The 15,808-nt window shown below is 64.3% G+C and overlaps 4 protein-coding genes across 4 annotated transcripts; 1 reads left to right on the forward strand and 3 right to left on the reverse strand.

The window, feature by feature from the left end:
• Positions 1-6: 6 nt before the first annotated feature.
• Positions 7-1,631, reverse strand: HDDC3 (HD domain containing 3). The gene is made up of 4 exons (XM_071441056.1): positions 1,388-1,631; positions 831-886; positions 512-752; positions 7-182 (listed from the first exon to the last, which is right to left on the reverse strand). Exons 1-4 carry the CDS (start codon positions 1,629-1,631, stop codon positions 52-54), a joined length of 672 nt encoding a protein of 223 aa, XP_071297157.1. The 3' UTR covers positions 7-51.
• On the reverse strand, positions 1,614-10,912 carry LOC139596658 (tubulin polyglutamylase TTLL13-like). Its single transcript, XM_071441057.1, has 16 exons — positions 10,437-10,912; positions 9,988-10,028; positions 8,874-8,992; positions 8,277-8,407; positions 7,756-7,912; positions 7,417-7,560; positions 6,771-6,856; positions 6,438-6,663; positions 5,878-6,062; positions 5,119-5,307; positions 4,527-4,659; positions 4,037-4,210; positions 3,409-3,760; positions 2,626-2,872; positions 1,985-2,092; positions 1,614-1,908 (listed from the first exon to the last, which is right to left on the reverse strand). The coding sequence occupies exons 1-16, from the start codon at positions 10,637-10,639 to the stop codon at positions 1,632-1,634; spliced, it is 2,772 nt and encodes a 923-aa protein (XP_071297158.1). The 5' UTR covers positions 10,640-10,912; the 3' UTR covers positions 1,614-1,631.
• On the reverse strand, positions 10,912-12,102 carry GDPGP1 (GDP-D-glucose phosphorylase 1). The gene has a single exon (XM_071441053.1). It carries the CDS (start codon positions 12,100-12,102, stop codon positions 10,918-10,920), a length of 1,185 nt encoding a protein of 394 aa, XP_071297154.1. The 3' UTR covers positions 10,912-10,917.
• CIB1 (calcium and integrin binding 1) lies at positions 12,020-14,903 on the forward strand. Its single transcript, XM_071441055.1, has 7 exons — positions 12,020-12,151; positions 12,247-12,281; positions 12,728-12,830; positions 13,209-13,362; positions 13,620-13,738; positions 13,812-13,900; positions 14,144-14,903. Exons 1-7 carry the CDS (start codon positions 12,101-12,103, stop codon positions 14,163-14,165), a joined length of 573 nt encoding a protein of 190 aa, XP_071297156.1. The 5' UTR covers positions 12,020-12,100; the 3' UTR covers positions 14,166-14,903.
• The last annotated feature ends 905 nt before the right edge of the window (positions 14,904-15,808 follow it).

Here is a 15,808-nt window from a genome sequence, read left to right on the forward strand (position 1 = left end):
AGGGACGCCGATCTGTGCGCACGTTTATTGGCGGAGGCGGGCGCGGCCCGGTCACGTGGGCACGCCGCGCGCCTCGAACAGGCTCTGCAGCGCCCCCTCCAGGGCCGCGCTGCTCCCGCGCAGCCCCGACACCACGCGCGCCGCCCACCGGAAGTATTCCTGCACGCGCTCCTCCGACCACCCTGCGGGGACATGCGCGACGTCACTTCCGGCCCCAACACACCGGGGCCGCCCGCACTCCCCGGTCCCAGTCCCACGGAGACACTGGCACACACACACCGGCACTGACACCAGCACTGCCCCGCCGACACACACACCGGCACAGACATACTGCCCTGCCTCCCGCCACTGCCGCCCCGGCCCAGCGCGGCCGCGGGGCCCCTCTGTCCCTCGGCCCCTCGGCACAGGCAGCAGCACCAGCCGTGCTGCGGGCCGAGACGGCGGGGCCCGTGCCCGGTGCCGCTGCGCTGCCGCCGTACTCCCCGCGCACCCCGGGCCCCGGGGCCGGCACCTTGCGGGGTGCAGCGGTTCAGGTCCCGCAGGTTGTGCAGCTTGTCCGCCAGCTTGACCAGCTTGGCGCGGCGGCTGCAGGTGGGAGCGCGCTCGATCTGCAGCCGCTTGCACTCCATCTTGGGCAGGCTCTTGTCGTCCGTCACCTCCTCCACCACGCGCCGCACCTCCGCACCGAACCGCTCCTCGATCTCCGAGAACGTGGTGTCCGTGTCCTCCACTGTGTCGTGCAGCAGGGCGGCCTGCGGCGAGCAGGGGACGAGGGGGCTGCGGGAAGCGGGCAGGGCAGGGCAGGGCAGGGCAGGGAGGACAGGCGTTACCTGCAGCACCACCATGTCCGTCACGCCGGCCTCATGCGCCAGGATCCTGGCCACGGCTGCAGCGAGAACGGAAAGGTGGGAGGAAGCGCCGGGGAACAGGCAGCTCCGGGCCCGGACACGGGGGCTGCGCCGCACGGTGGGCAGCGAGGCTTCCCCGAGGCCAGCCCTGGGCTGGGGACACCCCGCGGGCACGTCCTGCGCGGTGGATCCTTGGCTGGAAGGTCCCAGGGCTGGCAGTGCCCCCAAGGTGGGGCTGTCCCCAGGCCTGGCAGGTGCGGCTGCGGCACGGGGGCCCCTCAGCAGCTCCCGCGGGCCCCAAGCACGGCAGGGCAACAGGGGGGCGGCAGCCACACCTAGAGCCGGGGCCGGGGCTGCCGTGCTTCGTCAGCTGTGCCCCCATCGGACCGAAGGACACGGTACGGGACAAGGGACACGGCTGTCTCCCGGGACCAGGGCGAGGGGCTCCCGGGGGCTGGCAGCGCGCCGGGGCAGGAGGGGTTCCAGGGTGGGCGGTGCGCTGGGAGAGAGGGGCCGCGGTGCCGGGGGGGGTTCCGCACCGATGGGGTGGTTGATGTAGGGGGTGCCCTCGGGATCCTTCCGCCGCTGCTCCTTGTGTTTCCTGGCTGCAAAGTCTACGGCCTCCAGAAGCCGCGCCGCCTCGGAGCTCATCCCCGCGGCCTCGGAGCTGATCCCCGCGGCCTCGGAGCCCATCCCCGCGGTCTCAGAGTCCATCCCCGCAGTCTCGGAGCCCGCGGCCGGCGCGACGGAAGCGGCACAGGCGGAGGCGGGCCCCAAGTGCATTTATTGCGCGCCGGGCCCCGGCCCGCCCCAGCCCCGCGGCAGCCGGTACAGCAGCGTCCCGTCGGGGGCGCGCACCTCGCGCCCGTCCCCCGCCCCCCGTCCCGGTGGCGGAGCCGTGGCGGCGGCGCTCACCGCCCGCTGGTCCTGCCGCAGGCGGCGGCGCGCAGAGACACAGCCGCGGCTCCGCAGCACCCGCCGCACCACGTCCGTGCTGACGCCAAAGCCCTGGGCCAGGCGCTCCAGCGGCCACTCCTCGGGCAGCTCCCGCCGCAGGAACCTACGGGCACGGGCACGGTCACCGGAGCGGTCACCGGGGCGGTCGGTGGGCGCCGCCCGCCCGGCCCCGCGCTCACCGCAGCTGCTCCATCGCCTGCCAGGTCAGGGTGCGGTCGGGGGCTCCGCGCCCCCCGCCCAGCTCCCGTCGCAGCCGCTCCATCCGCGCCGCCCGCCGCCGCCGCGCCCTGCGGGGAACACGCGTGAGCTCCCGGGCCGCCGCACGCCCCGCCGCGCCCCGGCCGCTCCGCACCTCTGCGTCTCGTCCAGCGCCGGGTCCGGCGGCTCCGGGTCCCCGGGCCAGGCCGCCGCCGCCCGCCGCGGGACCCGGGCGAGGAGCGGCACGGCCCGCAGGGCGCGCCGGAGCAGCCCCGCCATGGCCCGGAACAGGCCCGGGGACGGGCGGGGCCGGCGCGGGGAGCGGCCCCGGCGGGAGAAGCGGGCTTCCGACGGGTCCTGAGCGAGGTGGCCTCCGGAGGGCTTCGCCGCAGGCGGCTGTGCAGCGGGCAGGGCACAAGCACCAGTCTCCGGTCCTGGCAGAGGTGAAGGCAGCCGGGGCAGGTGGCTGGAGCCGTGCTGGGCCCAAGGCTCTGGTCAGGGGGCTCAGCAGCTGACTCCAGAGTTGATGGAGGCAGCCAGCAGCTGTCCTGGTTTCATCCTGCAAGTCCTGGTTCTCACGCAAGCACACACGGGAGGAAGGCTGAGCCCTTGGCCGTGTTACCTGTGCTTTTCAGGCTGTGAATCTGTGGGGCACTGGCATGGGGCAAGGTGCTGGCATGGTGTGACACACCGGCACGGCGAGGCTCTGCCAGGGTGTGAGGTGTGTGTGTGCTGCGCCTGAGCGGCAGTGGCAGTGGGGAGCTCCACAGCACAGCTGAAGATGCCATCACCTGGGGCCTGCTCTGGGCTGGCTGGGGAAGTCGGGGGACAACTGCCCCCATCGGAGGATGACCGACTACCAGCATCACCTGCAACAGCACAGATGGGTGTGGGGCCGTGCAGAGCCAGCAGCTCTGCAGGTCAGCAGCCCCCACTGCCCTTGCCAGTGGGGCTTGGTCCTGGCAGCCCCTCCTCTGGCCCTGCTCCCTGGGTCCTGAGGCTGCAAAGTGGGTGAAGCCGATGCCAGGGAGCCGGGCTGGGAAAGCATGGAGGGTGAGAATATGGGCAGGGAGCAGTGTGGTGGGAAGAGATTGGGGGCTATGCTGTGTCACCACGTCCCCTCTGACCCCCAGGAGCAAATGCACCCCTTTGACTTTCCTGGCTTCTCACACTCCCCCATGCCTGCACATCAACCCTTGATCCTGGGAAACCACCCATGGTTCTTCCCTGTCCCTGCAGATGGGATCTCCAAGCCTCAGAGGTTTCCAGTGGTAACCAGTGCCCCAAGCAGAGCACAGCGACCCTTTTGCAGTGTCCCAGCATCCCTGAGAGCTCCATCGAGCCCAGCCATTCCTCCCAGCCTGGCGAGGCCAGGAGCACCCAGGGCAAGGTGGTGTGTACTTACAGCCTTCAGCCTGGCTGGCGGTGCCAGGGAGGCACGGTTCCCTCGGCTGCTGCCCCCGCGGGTGGGCGCAGGGCGGGGGGAGCGCTGCCCCTGCGGCCGGGCCCTGCAGCCAGCCCCCGCCCTGCGCCCGGGAGCCCTTGTGCCGCGCGTGGCACGGGATGCTCTGGCCTCGAATGCAGAGGGTCTCCATGTCCTTGGGATCTGGGCCTGGTATGTGCTGTGGCAGGCCCTGGGCTGTGGGGCTGGGTACAGCCCTGTGTGCCAAGGGCCGAGCTGGGACTCCCAGGAATGAGAAAAGCATCATTAAATTGTGGGTGTTGTGCTCCTCAATGACATCCCAGGGAAACAGCAGCTGGAAGGAGGGAAGGAAAATGGCCACGGCTTACTTCTGTAGGCCTTGGCAGGAGATGGGAAAGAAGAGTCTCTAGTCGCACCCAGGTGCACATTGAAGCATCATACCGCACTTTGTCCCCAGGTATGCCCCCAACACCATTCCAGATTCATCATCCTGAAGGCACAGCAGCTCCTGCGCCTGCAGCAGCCCCCATCCTGCCCCAGCAGAGATGCTCAGTGCCCAACCCTGCACCAATCCACTTCTGTGTGGGGTGGCTGTGGGCAGTGCCGTTACCTGGCTCTGCAGCACGTAGGGTCTCTGGGTTTCAGCCGCGGGGAGCAGCTGGGAAAGCAGCTCGGTGATGCCCAGCCCTCGGATCTGCTTCTCACGCAGCAGCAGAGCATTCACTCTCCTCTTCTCTTCGTGTTCCACAATGTTCTGGGGCTTCATGGAGTTGTACTGCACACGCTGCACCTCGGCAGAGAAACACCTGAGCTATAGCAAAGCTGAAGCTGGGATAACACACAGGTGAGAGAGCCGTGAGCTGCTCCAACCCTGGGGACAGTTACAGTCCCGGGGGGGACAGAGATCCCAGTGAGAGCCAAAGTGGAAAGGCAGAACACTGGTGCTTGCAAGTAGTGCCAACACAAGTTGTTGACTCTGAACTTCAGGCAGGGAGTCAAACCTGGAATTTCTGCTCCATGGGTGCACCAATGGCTCAGCACAGCTCCCAGAGCCATATCAGTGACTTAGAGAGCCCACAGACGTGCTGACACTGACGTACCTTTCTGTCCCACGACTTGGTGCTTCTGTAGGAAAGGTGGGTTGTAGGAGCTGTGCCTTTATTCCTCTCTGTTTTCTTCTTCCTGACAGCTTCCAGCTTTTCATTTTTCAGGCGCATCTCCTCCAGCTGCTGCCTGCCACACAACAGCGCAGTCACTCACAGCTCAGAGTCACAATAGCAAAGGGCTCTGGGGCAGATTTCAACCTGAGAACATTTACTGCAGGCCCAAGTTCTGTATGAATAGCCCATAATAGAACTGTCCCAAAAGAGGGAATGGGAAGCTTGTAAAGAGACTTCTAAAAAGAGAGATGCCCTTGCATTAGGCTGTATTTGCCCAAAGGGAGGGGGACATTTGGGAAATGGTGTCTCCAGGGTCCAAAAGTCAATGGACTACTGCCCTTTCCTCTCTGGAGTCCATCTAAAAGGAGCCACTTTGCTGTGGTACCACAGCACATGCAGGCTCCTTCCTTTCCCCTCCCACTCTCCCCTCTTTCTTACACCTGCCAAGCAGCAGAGTTGCTCCCCAGGAGGGATCAGGAGCAAGTGGTCTCATGCCACCTGTGAGAAGTGGGTTTCCACAGGAGCAGCATACCTGGCATACTCTTCTCTTGCCTTGGATGCTGCTGTATCCTGGAAGAGGGACCTGCTCTGCTGGAAGAATGGCTCGTACTTCTCTGTCCCAGGTGCTGGGTAGATGCGTCGGAACCCCCCCAGGTGCTCGTTCTCGTAGGTTTCAGCCTGTGCCAGCCAGGCAGCCTGGGTGCTCTCCTGCTCCCTGCGCCTGCAGTGGGAGGGAGCACAGAGAGCTGTGGAGGGAGGCTCTGGCACAGGCAGAGGGTGGGGCTGACATGCTCAGCATGTCCCAGGATTGTCCCAGCACTCCTGATGGAAACAGCAGCTGGAGAGAGCCACGGCCTGCCTGCCAGGCAGCAGGCTCACTGAACACAGGCTTGTGAAAGGACATAGGGCAGACAGAGGAACGGGAAACCCTCAGTCCTGGAAAGGACCCCTGCCCTGGAGAAGGGTACCCCCAGTTCCTGAGGCAGGGCTCTGAGCATCCCTGCCAGCCCAGGATGCTGGCACTGCCCATCCCCAGCAAAAGAGATTACAAGCAGGTGCAGCTTGGGGAGAGCTCTGTCAGGGCCTAGAGCACAAGATGTCACAGATCTCCTGGCACCCAGAGAGCAGCCCTGGCTCCTCCTTGCAGGATGCAGATGGCTTGGGAGAGCTCAGAGGCTGCACGATGCCATAGGCTCTGGGAGCTTCCACAGCCAGCCCTGGTGTTATCCTGCTCTGTCGTGCCCTGTCTTTGCTCACTGGGACCTGCAGCACTGTGGGGGAGCAGCAGTACCTGGACTCCCAGGGAGTCTGGCTGGCCTGGAGGAGCCGTTCCTTTACCCGCCGCTTGTCTTCCTCCAGCACCTTCTTTCTGTCACAGGCGTGCACATTGATCAGGTTGAAGGTGTCACACAGAAGGGCATCCTTCACCTCATGGTCTAGCTGAGAATCTGTGTTGAAGCTGGGAGAGTGGTTCACCTGCCAAGACAAGCAGGTAACCTAACCTGGCACCCCAGCCGTGCCCCAGGATGCTCTGCTCCCTGCCAGAGACAGGAGCCACACACAGCACTCTCTCCTGCCCACTTGTGCCACAGGTCACTGGATCCCACCCCACAGGGTGCAGGCAGGGGGCAGCTGTCACAAATTCAGGGTGCTCACACGACAAGGCACCTGAAGGCTTGGGAAACTCGCTGTTGTTAGATGGTGTGCAGGAAATGGGTTCTCTTGGATCCTGCTCACAGCAGGTTGTTTGGCTTCAGAGCCTGGTTAATTCTGTGAGCAAGGTGGCCCTTTTGAATCAAACAAACCCCCTGTCCTAGTGGCCCAGCTCTGAGCTCTCCACTCCTTCCTCACCTCCAGCAGCCATGGCTTCAGCCTTCTATCCAGCAAAATGTCAAAGCCCAGGATTTCAAAGCAGGCGCAGCCAGTAGTGTGGTTGGAGAAGCAGCTCTGGTAATGGTGTTTCAGCACAGGGTGAGCGGAAATCAGTGTCTTTATAACGATGTCATCAATATCTGCCCAGAGCTTTGATGTGTCATAGTTGTGCTTTGCCATCCAGGCATTCAGGGTGGACAGTTTCCTGTGTGGGAACAGGGGGTGGTAAAGCTCAGCTGTGTCACCCCAGGAAGGCTGAGGTAAACCCGTGTCCCCAGGCAGTGTTCCTGCAGTGCTGGGACATGCCAGTACCTCTTGCTGCCCACCATGTCGTCCTTGATGAAGTTCTCATTGTGTTTGTTGATTGCATAATTGGTCAGGTGCATGCAGATGTCACCCTGGCAGGGAACCACAAGAGATGTTTGTTCACTCTGAACCACTGAGCAAGAAAAGGAACAGCTCCACCAGATACTCCCATGTTCTTTTCTGCCTGGAGCATGGGCAGAGTTGGAATAGTGTGGAATTGAGCATTCTTAGCAGGGCCAGAAGCAGAACATGCTGCCCAGAGACACCAGGGGCGGGGGGAGGCTTCACTCTGCAGGTTTTCAAAACCTCATCGGGTGAGATCCTGAGAAACCAGATATGAATTTATTGTTGACCACGTTTTCAGCATGAGGTTGGAGACCTTCCAAGGTTCCATCCAAGCAAATAATTCCACGATTCCATGGTAATGCCAGTGAACAGCCCAAATGTGGGGCCTTGGGGTAGATGTACTATCCCTCCTGAAACACCTCCTGTGAGGAGGAGGAAGGAGCATAGAGGAAGAACAGGAAAGCATCAAGCTGGGACTCCTGCAACCCCCAATACCTGCCTTTTCAAGGCCTGGAATGCCCCCAGGACAAGTTAAGGGCTGATACCTACAGATACTATATGAGTTTTTTTAAAACTTCCTCTTTACCAGGTTTCTCGTGCTGTTATCGATGTACCTCATGGTGGCAAACCGGGCCAGGCCCTCCTTGTAGAGAAAGATCTTCAGTGGGTCACAGGATGTGACCAGCACGTAGATGCGCATGTCAAACTTGAAGCCATCGATGAGGAAGGGCTGAGAGGAAAGAGGCAGGAGCAGGGGTGAGCTGAGGAACTGCTCCCCTGCCTGTGCTGCTCAGCAGGGGGACAAGCTTTGTCTGTGTCCCCGATGTCCCACAGCCACACCAACACCTCCAGCAGAGCTGAGGAGACCCGGGGAGCGTGGGGGATGCTGGAATCCTACCCCGGTGTTCCGGGACCGTCCCAGTACCTCAGAGATGTACTGCTGACAGATCATGCGCTCCCCGTGCTTGATCTCCTCTGGGTGGTGGGTTATGAAGATCCCTCTTCCCTGGCAGCTGTTGTCGGGCTTGCAGATGAATGTTCTTGCTTTCCTCATGGATCTATAGGCATGGAAATCTCCGTAGCTGTGCAAGGGAGGGGTGACTATCACCAGCTGCAAAAAACACCCCTCTGAACTCTCTCCTAACAGCTGGGTACTGAAACCATGGTGCTGCAGCCCAGCACACACTGAACTTCTGAAGGGGATCAATCAAACTCCCATTCTGAATCTGCAGGAGTCACAGATTGGTCTCTGCGTGACCCGACCCAGCCTCCCCATCCCTCCTTTTCCCTGCACACATCTCCAGCTCTGCTGGGAGGTTTGCTGAAGAGGTCACAGCAGTGTGTGCCAAAGCAATGCAGGTTTGGGCTCTGGTGCCCAGAAAGAGCAGGCCAGCAGCCTCCCTGCCTGTGTCCCCTGTCCCCACGGCGCTGACCCACACCACTCACTCGGCTGGCAGGCACCACGTGCGGGGGAAGATGTTGTACTCCTTGGGGAAGAGCCGGAGCATGCGGTTCAGGTTGCGGGCCAGCAGGTCCTTGCGGCACAGCTCGATCATGCCTGGGAAGTGGTTGATTTTCTGAAAGTGGTGCAGAAAAACCCTGATCAGTGGAGCCCTGCAGGGATGGATTCTCCCAGCCCCGAGGAGAGCCTGTGCATGGAGAACCAGCAGTGAGAGGGAAGCCAGGCCTGTGGCTGCCTTGAACTACTGCTGAGGGGTGAGACTTGCTACAGCTGCTTTATGTGGGCTCCACTACTGATTTATCTGCCTGTTCCATCTTAGCCCTGGAGCAGCATAAGAGCTGTTTATTTCACAGCACATCACAGGGCTGGGACGCTGCTGCTCCCACCACAGCTGCTGAATGCTGCTGATGACACCAGCCAGGGACATGGCACAAGCAGAGGCATCTGAGCCTGCGCCCTGGAGCCGAGGTACAGATGGCACACGGCACTGCTTCGGGTGCTTCTGTTCCACTCTGCCACGTGCTGTTCCACAGACTGCCCTGTGTCCCGAGCAATGCCTGCTGGGCAGGTGTTCTGTTTACCTGGAAGCGCTTCATTTCCATGAGGCGCTCCAGAGTGACCGTGCTGTCCGTCCAGTACACCGTCCACTCCTCGTGCTCGGCCGCCTCCTTCAGCCCGCAGTGCTGCGCCGCCCGCCGCACTGTGCCAAGGCAAGCAGTGACAGGGCCAGCCAGGGACCACGGGCAGGGGCTGACACACCCCAGAGAACCGGGGAGGGAGTGTGAAACACACCTCTGCCCGAGGGGCTGACACACCCCCAGGGGATGGAGCATGCAGCTCTCCGGGCTGCTGTTCCCCTCTCAGAGGTACAGGGTATTGGCATGATCCCTTGGAAGGTGTCAGGAACACCAGTTTTATCTGGCCAACGCCCCAAGCCTCTGGCTGCAAGTGTTCTGGGAACTCTTAACCCTCTAATCCCACCTGTCCTGAGGTGCCAGGGCCCCTCCACAGCAGGGCTGAACTTCCCATGGGTTTTACACCTCACAGGCAGATTACAAGTGTTGTGAAGGTGTGAATTTAATCTCCCAAATCAAAGGTCTTTCAGCAGCAGAACACAGCTCTGCAGGAAAAGGTCTATGTTGGTGCTAGTGCCAAGTATGAATTTGGCAGGGCTGATGGGGATCCACGCACACCAAGATCCCTTAGCAAAGTAGATTAATATCAGCCCTCAAGGGCCAGGAGTGTGTTCTTTCAAGATCCAGCTTGTAGAAGGAGAGTGGGAGGGGAGAGTGGACCAGCTCCCTGGGGTCCCCAGGGATGAACAGCACAGGGAGAGGCTCCAGGTACAGATCCTGCCTGCTCACCACCAGATTCACCCTAAACAGCTGACAGCCCTCGGGTCCTGTCTCCAAGCCCAGGTGCTCCCCTGCACTGTACCTGACGGAACCCTTCTTGCCCATTTTAGCAGGCAGCTGGCAAACACAAGTGTGGGGGATGTTGAGGGCTCCTGCTGCTGTTGCACATTTTAAATCGGGAGAAATCTCAGTCCAAAGTGTGACAAACTCCCCACTGACACGAACAGGGCCCTGTGCCAGTCGCTGGCAGCAGTGAATAAACCAGTGGGAACTGGGTGCCAGGAGCGCTGCTGGCTGGGCACACCTGGGGAGCCTGCGGGTCCCTGCCCCTCTAACTTACCGCTGTCGTACTTGCAGCCGCTCAGGTTGATGGAGGGGACACTGGAATAGAGACGAGATGACAGTAGCTCAGCGAGGCACCGGGCAGGGCACACAGTGGGGACAGCCCCGATGCCCCCCACACACAGAGCACACCGGGCAGCCCGACCGAGCCAGCCCCGTTCGCTACAGCCCTAAGGAGGCGGGCAGGCTGCTCCTGGGCACGGAGCCGTGCCCGACTGTGTCACACAGGGGATCCTTGGGGCACTTCCAGGGAACACTATTTATTTTGGGTCAGCGGGACCCCGCACCGGCCCCCGGGGGCTGGGGAGCGCCGAGCACCGCCTGGGCACTGTGCCACGGCTGGGCTGGGGCCGGGACCGAGCGCGAGTGAGGCAGCGGGAGGCGCCGCTGGGAGCGGCCGGACGGGCTCCAGCCGGACCCTGCCGGGGGCTGCGGTCCCGCACTCGCCTGCGCTTCCTCCGCGGCTCGGGTCCGGCGGGAGCAGCGGGACGGTACCGGGGGGCTGCGGCGATGGGCGCCTCCTCACTCGGAGGGGTTTCCGGGGACGGGCCCGGGCCCACGCTGCCCCGCCCGCCGCCGCCCGCCGCCGCCATCACACCGCTCCCGGCTCCGCCGCGTTCCCATGGCGACCGCACCATAGAGCCGGGCATGCGGCCAGAGCGGCCTCGCGCGGCCACGTGACAGCCACTTCCGTGTCCTCCACCCGCAGCGCCCCCTGCCGGTCCAGGTGCGCTCAGCTCTGCAGCGGCCCAGCCGCTGTCCGTTCCCCCGGTTCAGCGCTCCGGCCGCGGTCCGTGCCCCCGGTTCAGCGCCCTGGCCACCGCCCGTGCCTCCGGTTCAGCGCTTCAGCCGCTGCTCGTGCCTCCGGTTCAGCGCTCCGGCTGCTGTCCGTGCCACCGGCTCAGCGCTCCGGCCGCTGTCCGTGCCATCACCGCTCCAGCAGCCTCGCCAGCTCCCCGCCCAGATGCAGCAGTTCGGGCTCGGGCAGCAGGTGCTGGCGGATGGCGCTCAGGGCCTGCTCCTCGGTGATGTCCCGGTAGAGCGGCTCGGCGGGCAGCGGCAGCAGCCCCGCCAGCTCGCACAACGCCACGGCGAAGGGCTCGCCCGCCTTGGGGCCGAAGAGCGGCCGGCGCGCCCACAGCAGCACCCGCAGCCCGCGGCCGCCCCCGGGCCCCGCCGGCGGGTCGCCCCGCGTGGCCAGCACGTTGCAGGCCAGCCCGGCAGCGCCCAGGTGCTCGGCCGCCCGGCACACGGCCCGCGACACCGGCTCTAGCGCCGCGGGGCCGGCGGCGAAGAAGAGGAAGGCGGGGGCTGGTCCGGCGCGGAGCAGCGCCAGGCGCGGCCCCAGCGGCTCGGCCGGCGCCTCCTCCAGCGGCAGCGGGCGGTCCAGGTAGAGCCCGTGCAGGTGCAGGTGGTTCACCGAGGCGCCGCCGCCCAGCCCGTTGAAGCCCACGCGGAAGCCGGGGTGGGCGCTGAGCAGCGCCGCCTCCAGCGCCCCGCGCAGCGCCGGGGCCGTCAGCGCCTGCGGCAGCCGCCGCGCCGGCTCCGGCAGCAGCAGCACATGTCCCCGCTCCAGCGGGCTGGCGTTGATCGCCACCAGCAGCGGCTCCGGGCCGCCGGCGCGGCGCAGGCGGAACAGCAGCTCGGCGGGGCGCAGCCGGGTGAAGTTGAAGGCGGCGGGGTCGAAGGGGTCGCGGAGGCTGCGGACGGGCTGCGGCGGGCGGCGCTCCGCGCTGCGCTGCTCGTTCAGCTGTGCCACGAGGCGCACGGCGCCGGGCAGGACGCGGGTGGGCAGCGCTCCTAGCCGGTACCGGAACAGTCCCCGCTCCATACGGTCGCTCCAGCCCGCCAGCAGCACCCGGTCGAACCGGGAGGGCGCGGAGCCCGGGTCGCCCCAGCCGGCTGCCTGCAGCACGAAGTCCTCCTCGCTGTACACGAACTCCTCGGGGCTCGGTTCGCCCGGCTCCCCTCCCGCCGTGGCCGCCATCTCCGCGGTGGCGGGGCCGGCAGCTCGCCTTGTGCCGGGCGGGCGGGGCCGGCGGTACGTGCGCGTTTGCCCCGCCCGGGGCGGGCAGCGGCGGCGGGAGGGGAAGGCGCAGAGAAGCGGCGCCATGGGCGGCTCGGCCAGTCTGATCCCGCGGGACTTGTTGAGCGAGTACCAGGTACCGGCACCGGGGCACAGGGCCGGCTGCAGGGCCCCGCTCGGGTGCCCTGCCTCGGGCCCCGGTGCCGGTGCTGAGCCGTGCTGTCCCCGCAGGAGCTGACGTTCCTGAGCAAGCAGGAGATCTTGCTGTAAGTACCGCCGTGAGTGCCCCCCCGCCTGCCAGCCCGGTCCCGGTCCCGCAGGGCTTCAGCCTCTTCCGCGGGGCACGGAGAGCTCCCGTTCCGCCCCGCTGAGCCGGGCGGTGCCGGTGGCACTCCCTACGAGCCGGTTGGGACGGGGCCAAGGTCCGCGGGTGCTGCCGGTGACGCCCTGACCCGGGGCTGGGGCTGGGGCCGTCCCGGTGACCCTCCGGCAGCCCCGGAGCCGGGTGGGCAGCAGCCGGACCGGCCCCTCTGCCTGCCCCGGGAGCAGGGTGAGAGCCCGGCCCGGCCCGGCCCGGCCCGGCCCGGCAGAGCCGGCAGGAGCGGTGGGAACGGGCCAGCCCGCCCCGGGGAGCGCGGCCGGTGCCGGACGGGCACCACGGTGCTGACACCTGCTCGGACCACAGAGCCGCTCTCTTTCTTGCCTCTTAAAGTGCCTACAAGAGGTTCAGTGAACTGCTGCCAAAGGAGGAGAGGGAGAACGCCTGCTCTTTGCGGGTCCCCAAGAGCCAGATCCTGACGCTGCCTGAGCTGCGGGTATGGTGCCTGGCACACACGGGACACTGCTGCTCCGGGTTAGGGCCCGTGCACCCAGCACGGCCTCGCTGTGCCAATAAAGAGCTTCCCTGTCCTCACCGAGCAACTGGCAATCCCAGGGATCCCTGCTGTGCCGTGGAGGATCCCAAGGGTCCCTGCTGTGCAGGATCCTGGGGGTTCCTGCTGTGCCACAGGGGACCCTGCTTATCCCTGCTGCACGGGGCTGCACCCCGGGAGGCGCGCAGGACAGACATCACCATGCTGTGGGTGATGGAGCGGTGGCAGAGCGGGGCACCTGCTTACCTGGTGTTCCTGATGGGGTGTTCCTGATGGGGCCAGCAGGGCCCAGCCCTGCCTGAGCCATTCCCGTGTCCACAGGCAAACCCCTTCCAGCAGCGCATCTGCCACGTGTTCTCAACCTCAGAGACCGAGGACGGCAGCATGTCCTTTGAAGACTTCCTTGATATGCTGAGTGTCTTCAGTGATTCTGCCACCTCTGACATCAAATCCTACTATGCCTTCCGCATCTTTGGTAAGGCTGGGGACAGGTGCTGTGTTCTGGGACTGCTGCACCTTGAGGAAGCGGGAGCATGGTGATGAATTGATGTTCAGGAGGGCTGGAAGTGCCCTTGGAGCACCCACGGGGATGGTGGCTTTAGGAACTCCCTGTGAGAACAGCTGGTTTGGCTGTTCTGTTTGGTGAGGTGCACGGAGGGGCGCAGTGCTGGTGTCTGTGACCCCCTGGGGTCACTGTGGGCCTCCCAAAACCTACCTTGTCTGTCCCCACAGACTTTGATAATGATGGGATTCTGGACAGGAAGGACCTGGAGCAACTGGTGAACTGCCTGACAGGGCAAGGCGAGGGGTCCCGGCTGAGCAGCACAGAGATGGACCAGCTCATCCAAAATGTGAGGGCTCCCAGCCAGGGCACGGGCACTGCAGAGCCCCGGGCACAGAGCTCACTGCTCCCCTTCCCCACAGATCCTGGAGGAGTCTGACATCGACAAGGATGGCACCATCAACCTTGCCGAGTTCCAGCACGTTGTCTCCCGCTCCCCCGACTTCGCCAGGTGGGGGTCCCCAGAGCCTGGCTGGGGTTCATCATTGCTCAGCTTGCACTGGGGCAGAGCTGTGGTGCAGGAGGGCAGGGCTGCCCTGTGCCAAGTGTGCCGTAGTGGCAGAGAGCTCTGCATCCCCTGCTGGCTCTGCAGAGCCTCTCCCACACAGGGATTCTGGTCCCTGCAGCGCCAGGTGCTTGTAAAGCCTTTGTGTCACCTAGCAAGCAGGTGCAGATCCTGTCATATCTCTTGCAGCTCCTTCAAGATTGTCCTGTGAGCCCCTGGCTGTCCAGCAGCACTCCTCCAGCTCCTCCAGCACTGCTCCAGTTCCTGCAGCTCTCTGTGGGCTCAGCCATTTCCTCTTTCAGGGAGCACAGATCTGGCCCCTCAGTGGCCCGGCTGTGCTGCAATGCCTTGGGCAGGAACCCTCCTGCTCCCCTCTCAGGTGCCTGCTTGGCAGCAGGGAGTCCCAGGAATCTGCCTCTCCTGCGGCCCTTCTGCTGTCTTAGCATTAGAATTTGAATCCCTATGCATTCCAAGGGCAGCTCTGCTCCTGCCTGGGGCCACTCTGCACCAGCACAGCCCCTCTCTGCCCTCAGGACCAATTCCTACCTTGTGCCTTCCAGCAGCAGGCAGGGAGCTGCCTCCCCTGCCAGCCTCTTCTGCCTCTGCTGTATTTCTGGGGGCCTGCCTGCTGCCACGTGGATCCATTTCTCTGAGCAGTAACTGAGCGTGGGTCCTCTGAGCAATAACCAAAAGTGGATCATTTTCCACAAGCAATAGCCTAACTGGAGGTGCTTTCTCTGAGCAGTCACCCAGGAGTCACTGTGCAGGTGCCTCCCCAGAGCAGAGCTGTCCCCCCACGGCTGTGCTCAGAGCCTGCACTCCTCCTCCTCCTCCTCCCATTCTGTCTTTGCCCTTTTCTGGCTCCAGCACAGCAGCTGCTCTGCTGCCCTGGCCTCTTCCTCCCCCAGTCCCTGTGAGGACACAATTAAAGGGCTCTGGTTTCACCCTTGCTCTTTGCTGCCTTTGTCTGGCTGCGGGACGGGTGCCACCAGGGTGTTGGGGACATGGGCTCCTGCCAGCCCTCTCTGCCTGCTGCCAGCCGCCACTGCAGGGGACGGCTCCACGTCCTGCTCCACCACAGCCCTTCCAGGGCCACCTCCTTCCCTCCCTCCTCCACACTGGGGTCCTTCTGTGCTCGGTGCTCAGGCTGGGGCACTGAGGGGAGCCCTGGGCCGCGAGTGGCACTGTCACTGCGGGCAGCAGAGCAGCAGGGTCCTTTGTCCTTGCTCAGGATCCTCTCTGCCGTGCCAGGACTGCTGAGGGTCCGGCTGGCCCCGCAGAGCCCCGTACTGGGGCAAAGCAGCTGATGGCTCTCGGGGCTCTGGCGTGGCTGTTTCTCACATGGTGGCTCCTGCTCCTGCCAGCCCTTCCAGCTTTCCAGCTCGCTGCCCCACGGTGCTGACAGTATCTGCCCGTGCCCCTACAGCCCCGGGGCTGTGTCTGTTGGCAGCTCACCAGCCAACGCCTCCAGTGGCTTTTTTGATGTCCCAGAACAGGCTGTGCAGGAAGTTCAGTGCACAGGTCCAGCTGGGAGCAAGGCAGTGCTGGTCCCTCGGGGGAATCCTGCCTGGACACGCCATCTCTGTGGAGCTCACCACTTCCCCCAGCCCTGTGCTGGCACTGCCAGTGCTTCCCAGTTGTGTGAGGGCTCAAAACCAGCACTGGCTGCAATCCCAGGCCTCGCCCTCAGCCACCACGGAGTCAGGTCCTGCTGGCAAGGTGTGCAGGGCCAGCCCAGAGCAGGGTGGGGTGGGGACAAGGACCTGATGCTCCCTGCGTGGGCAGTGGGTCCCACATGCAGCATAAGACTGTGGTCCTGGGAAGGGAGCTGTCACAGCCTCTCTCCTGCTGGGG

This window comes from Agelaius tricolor, unplaced genomic scaffold, assembly GCF_023055355.1.
Source record: "Agelaius tricolor isolate 1412-34295 unplaced genomic scaffold, bAgeTri1.0.p SCAF_16, whole genome shotgun sequence".
NCBI lineage: Eukaryota > Metazoa > Chordata > Aves > Passeriformes > Icteridae > Agelaius > Agelaius tricolor.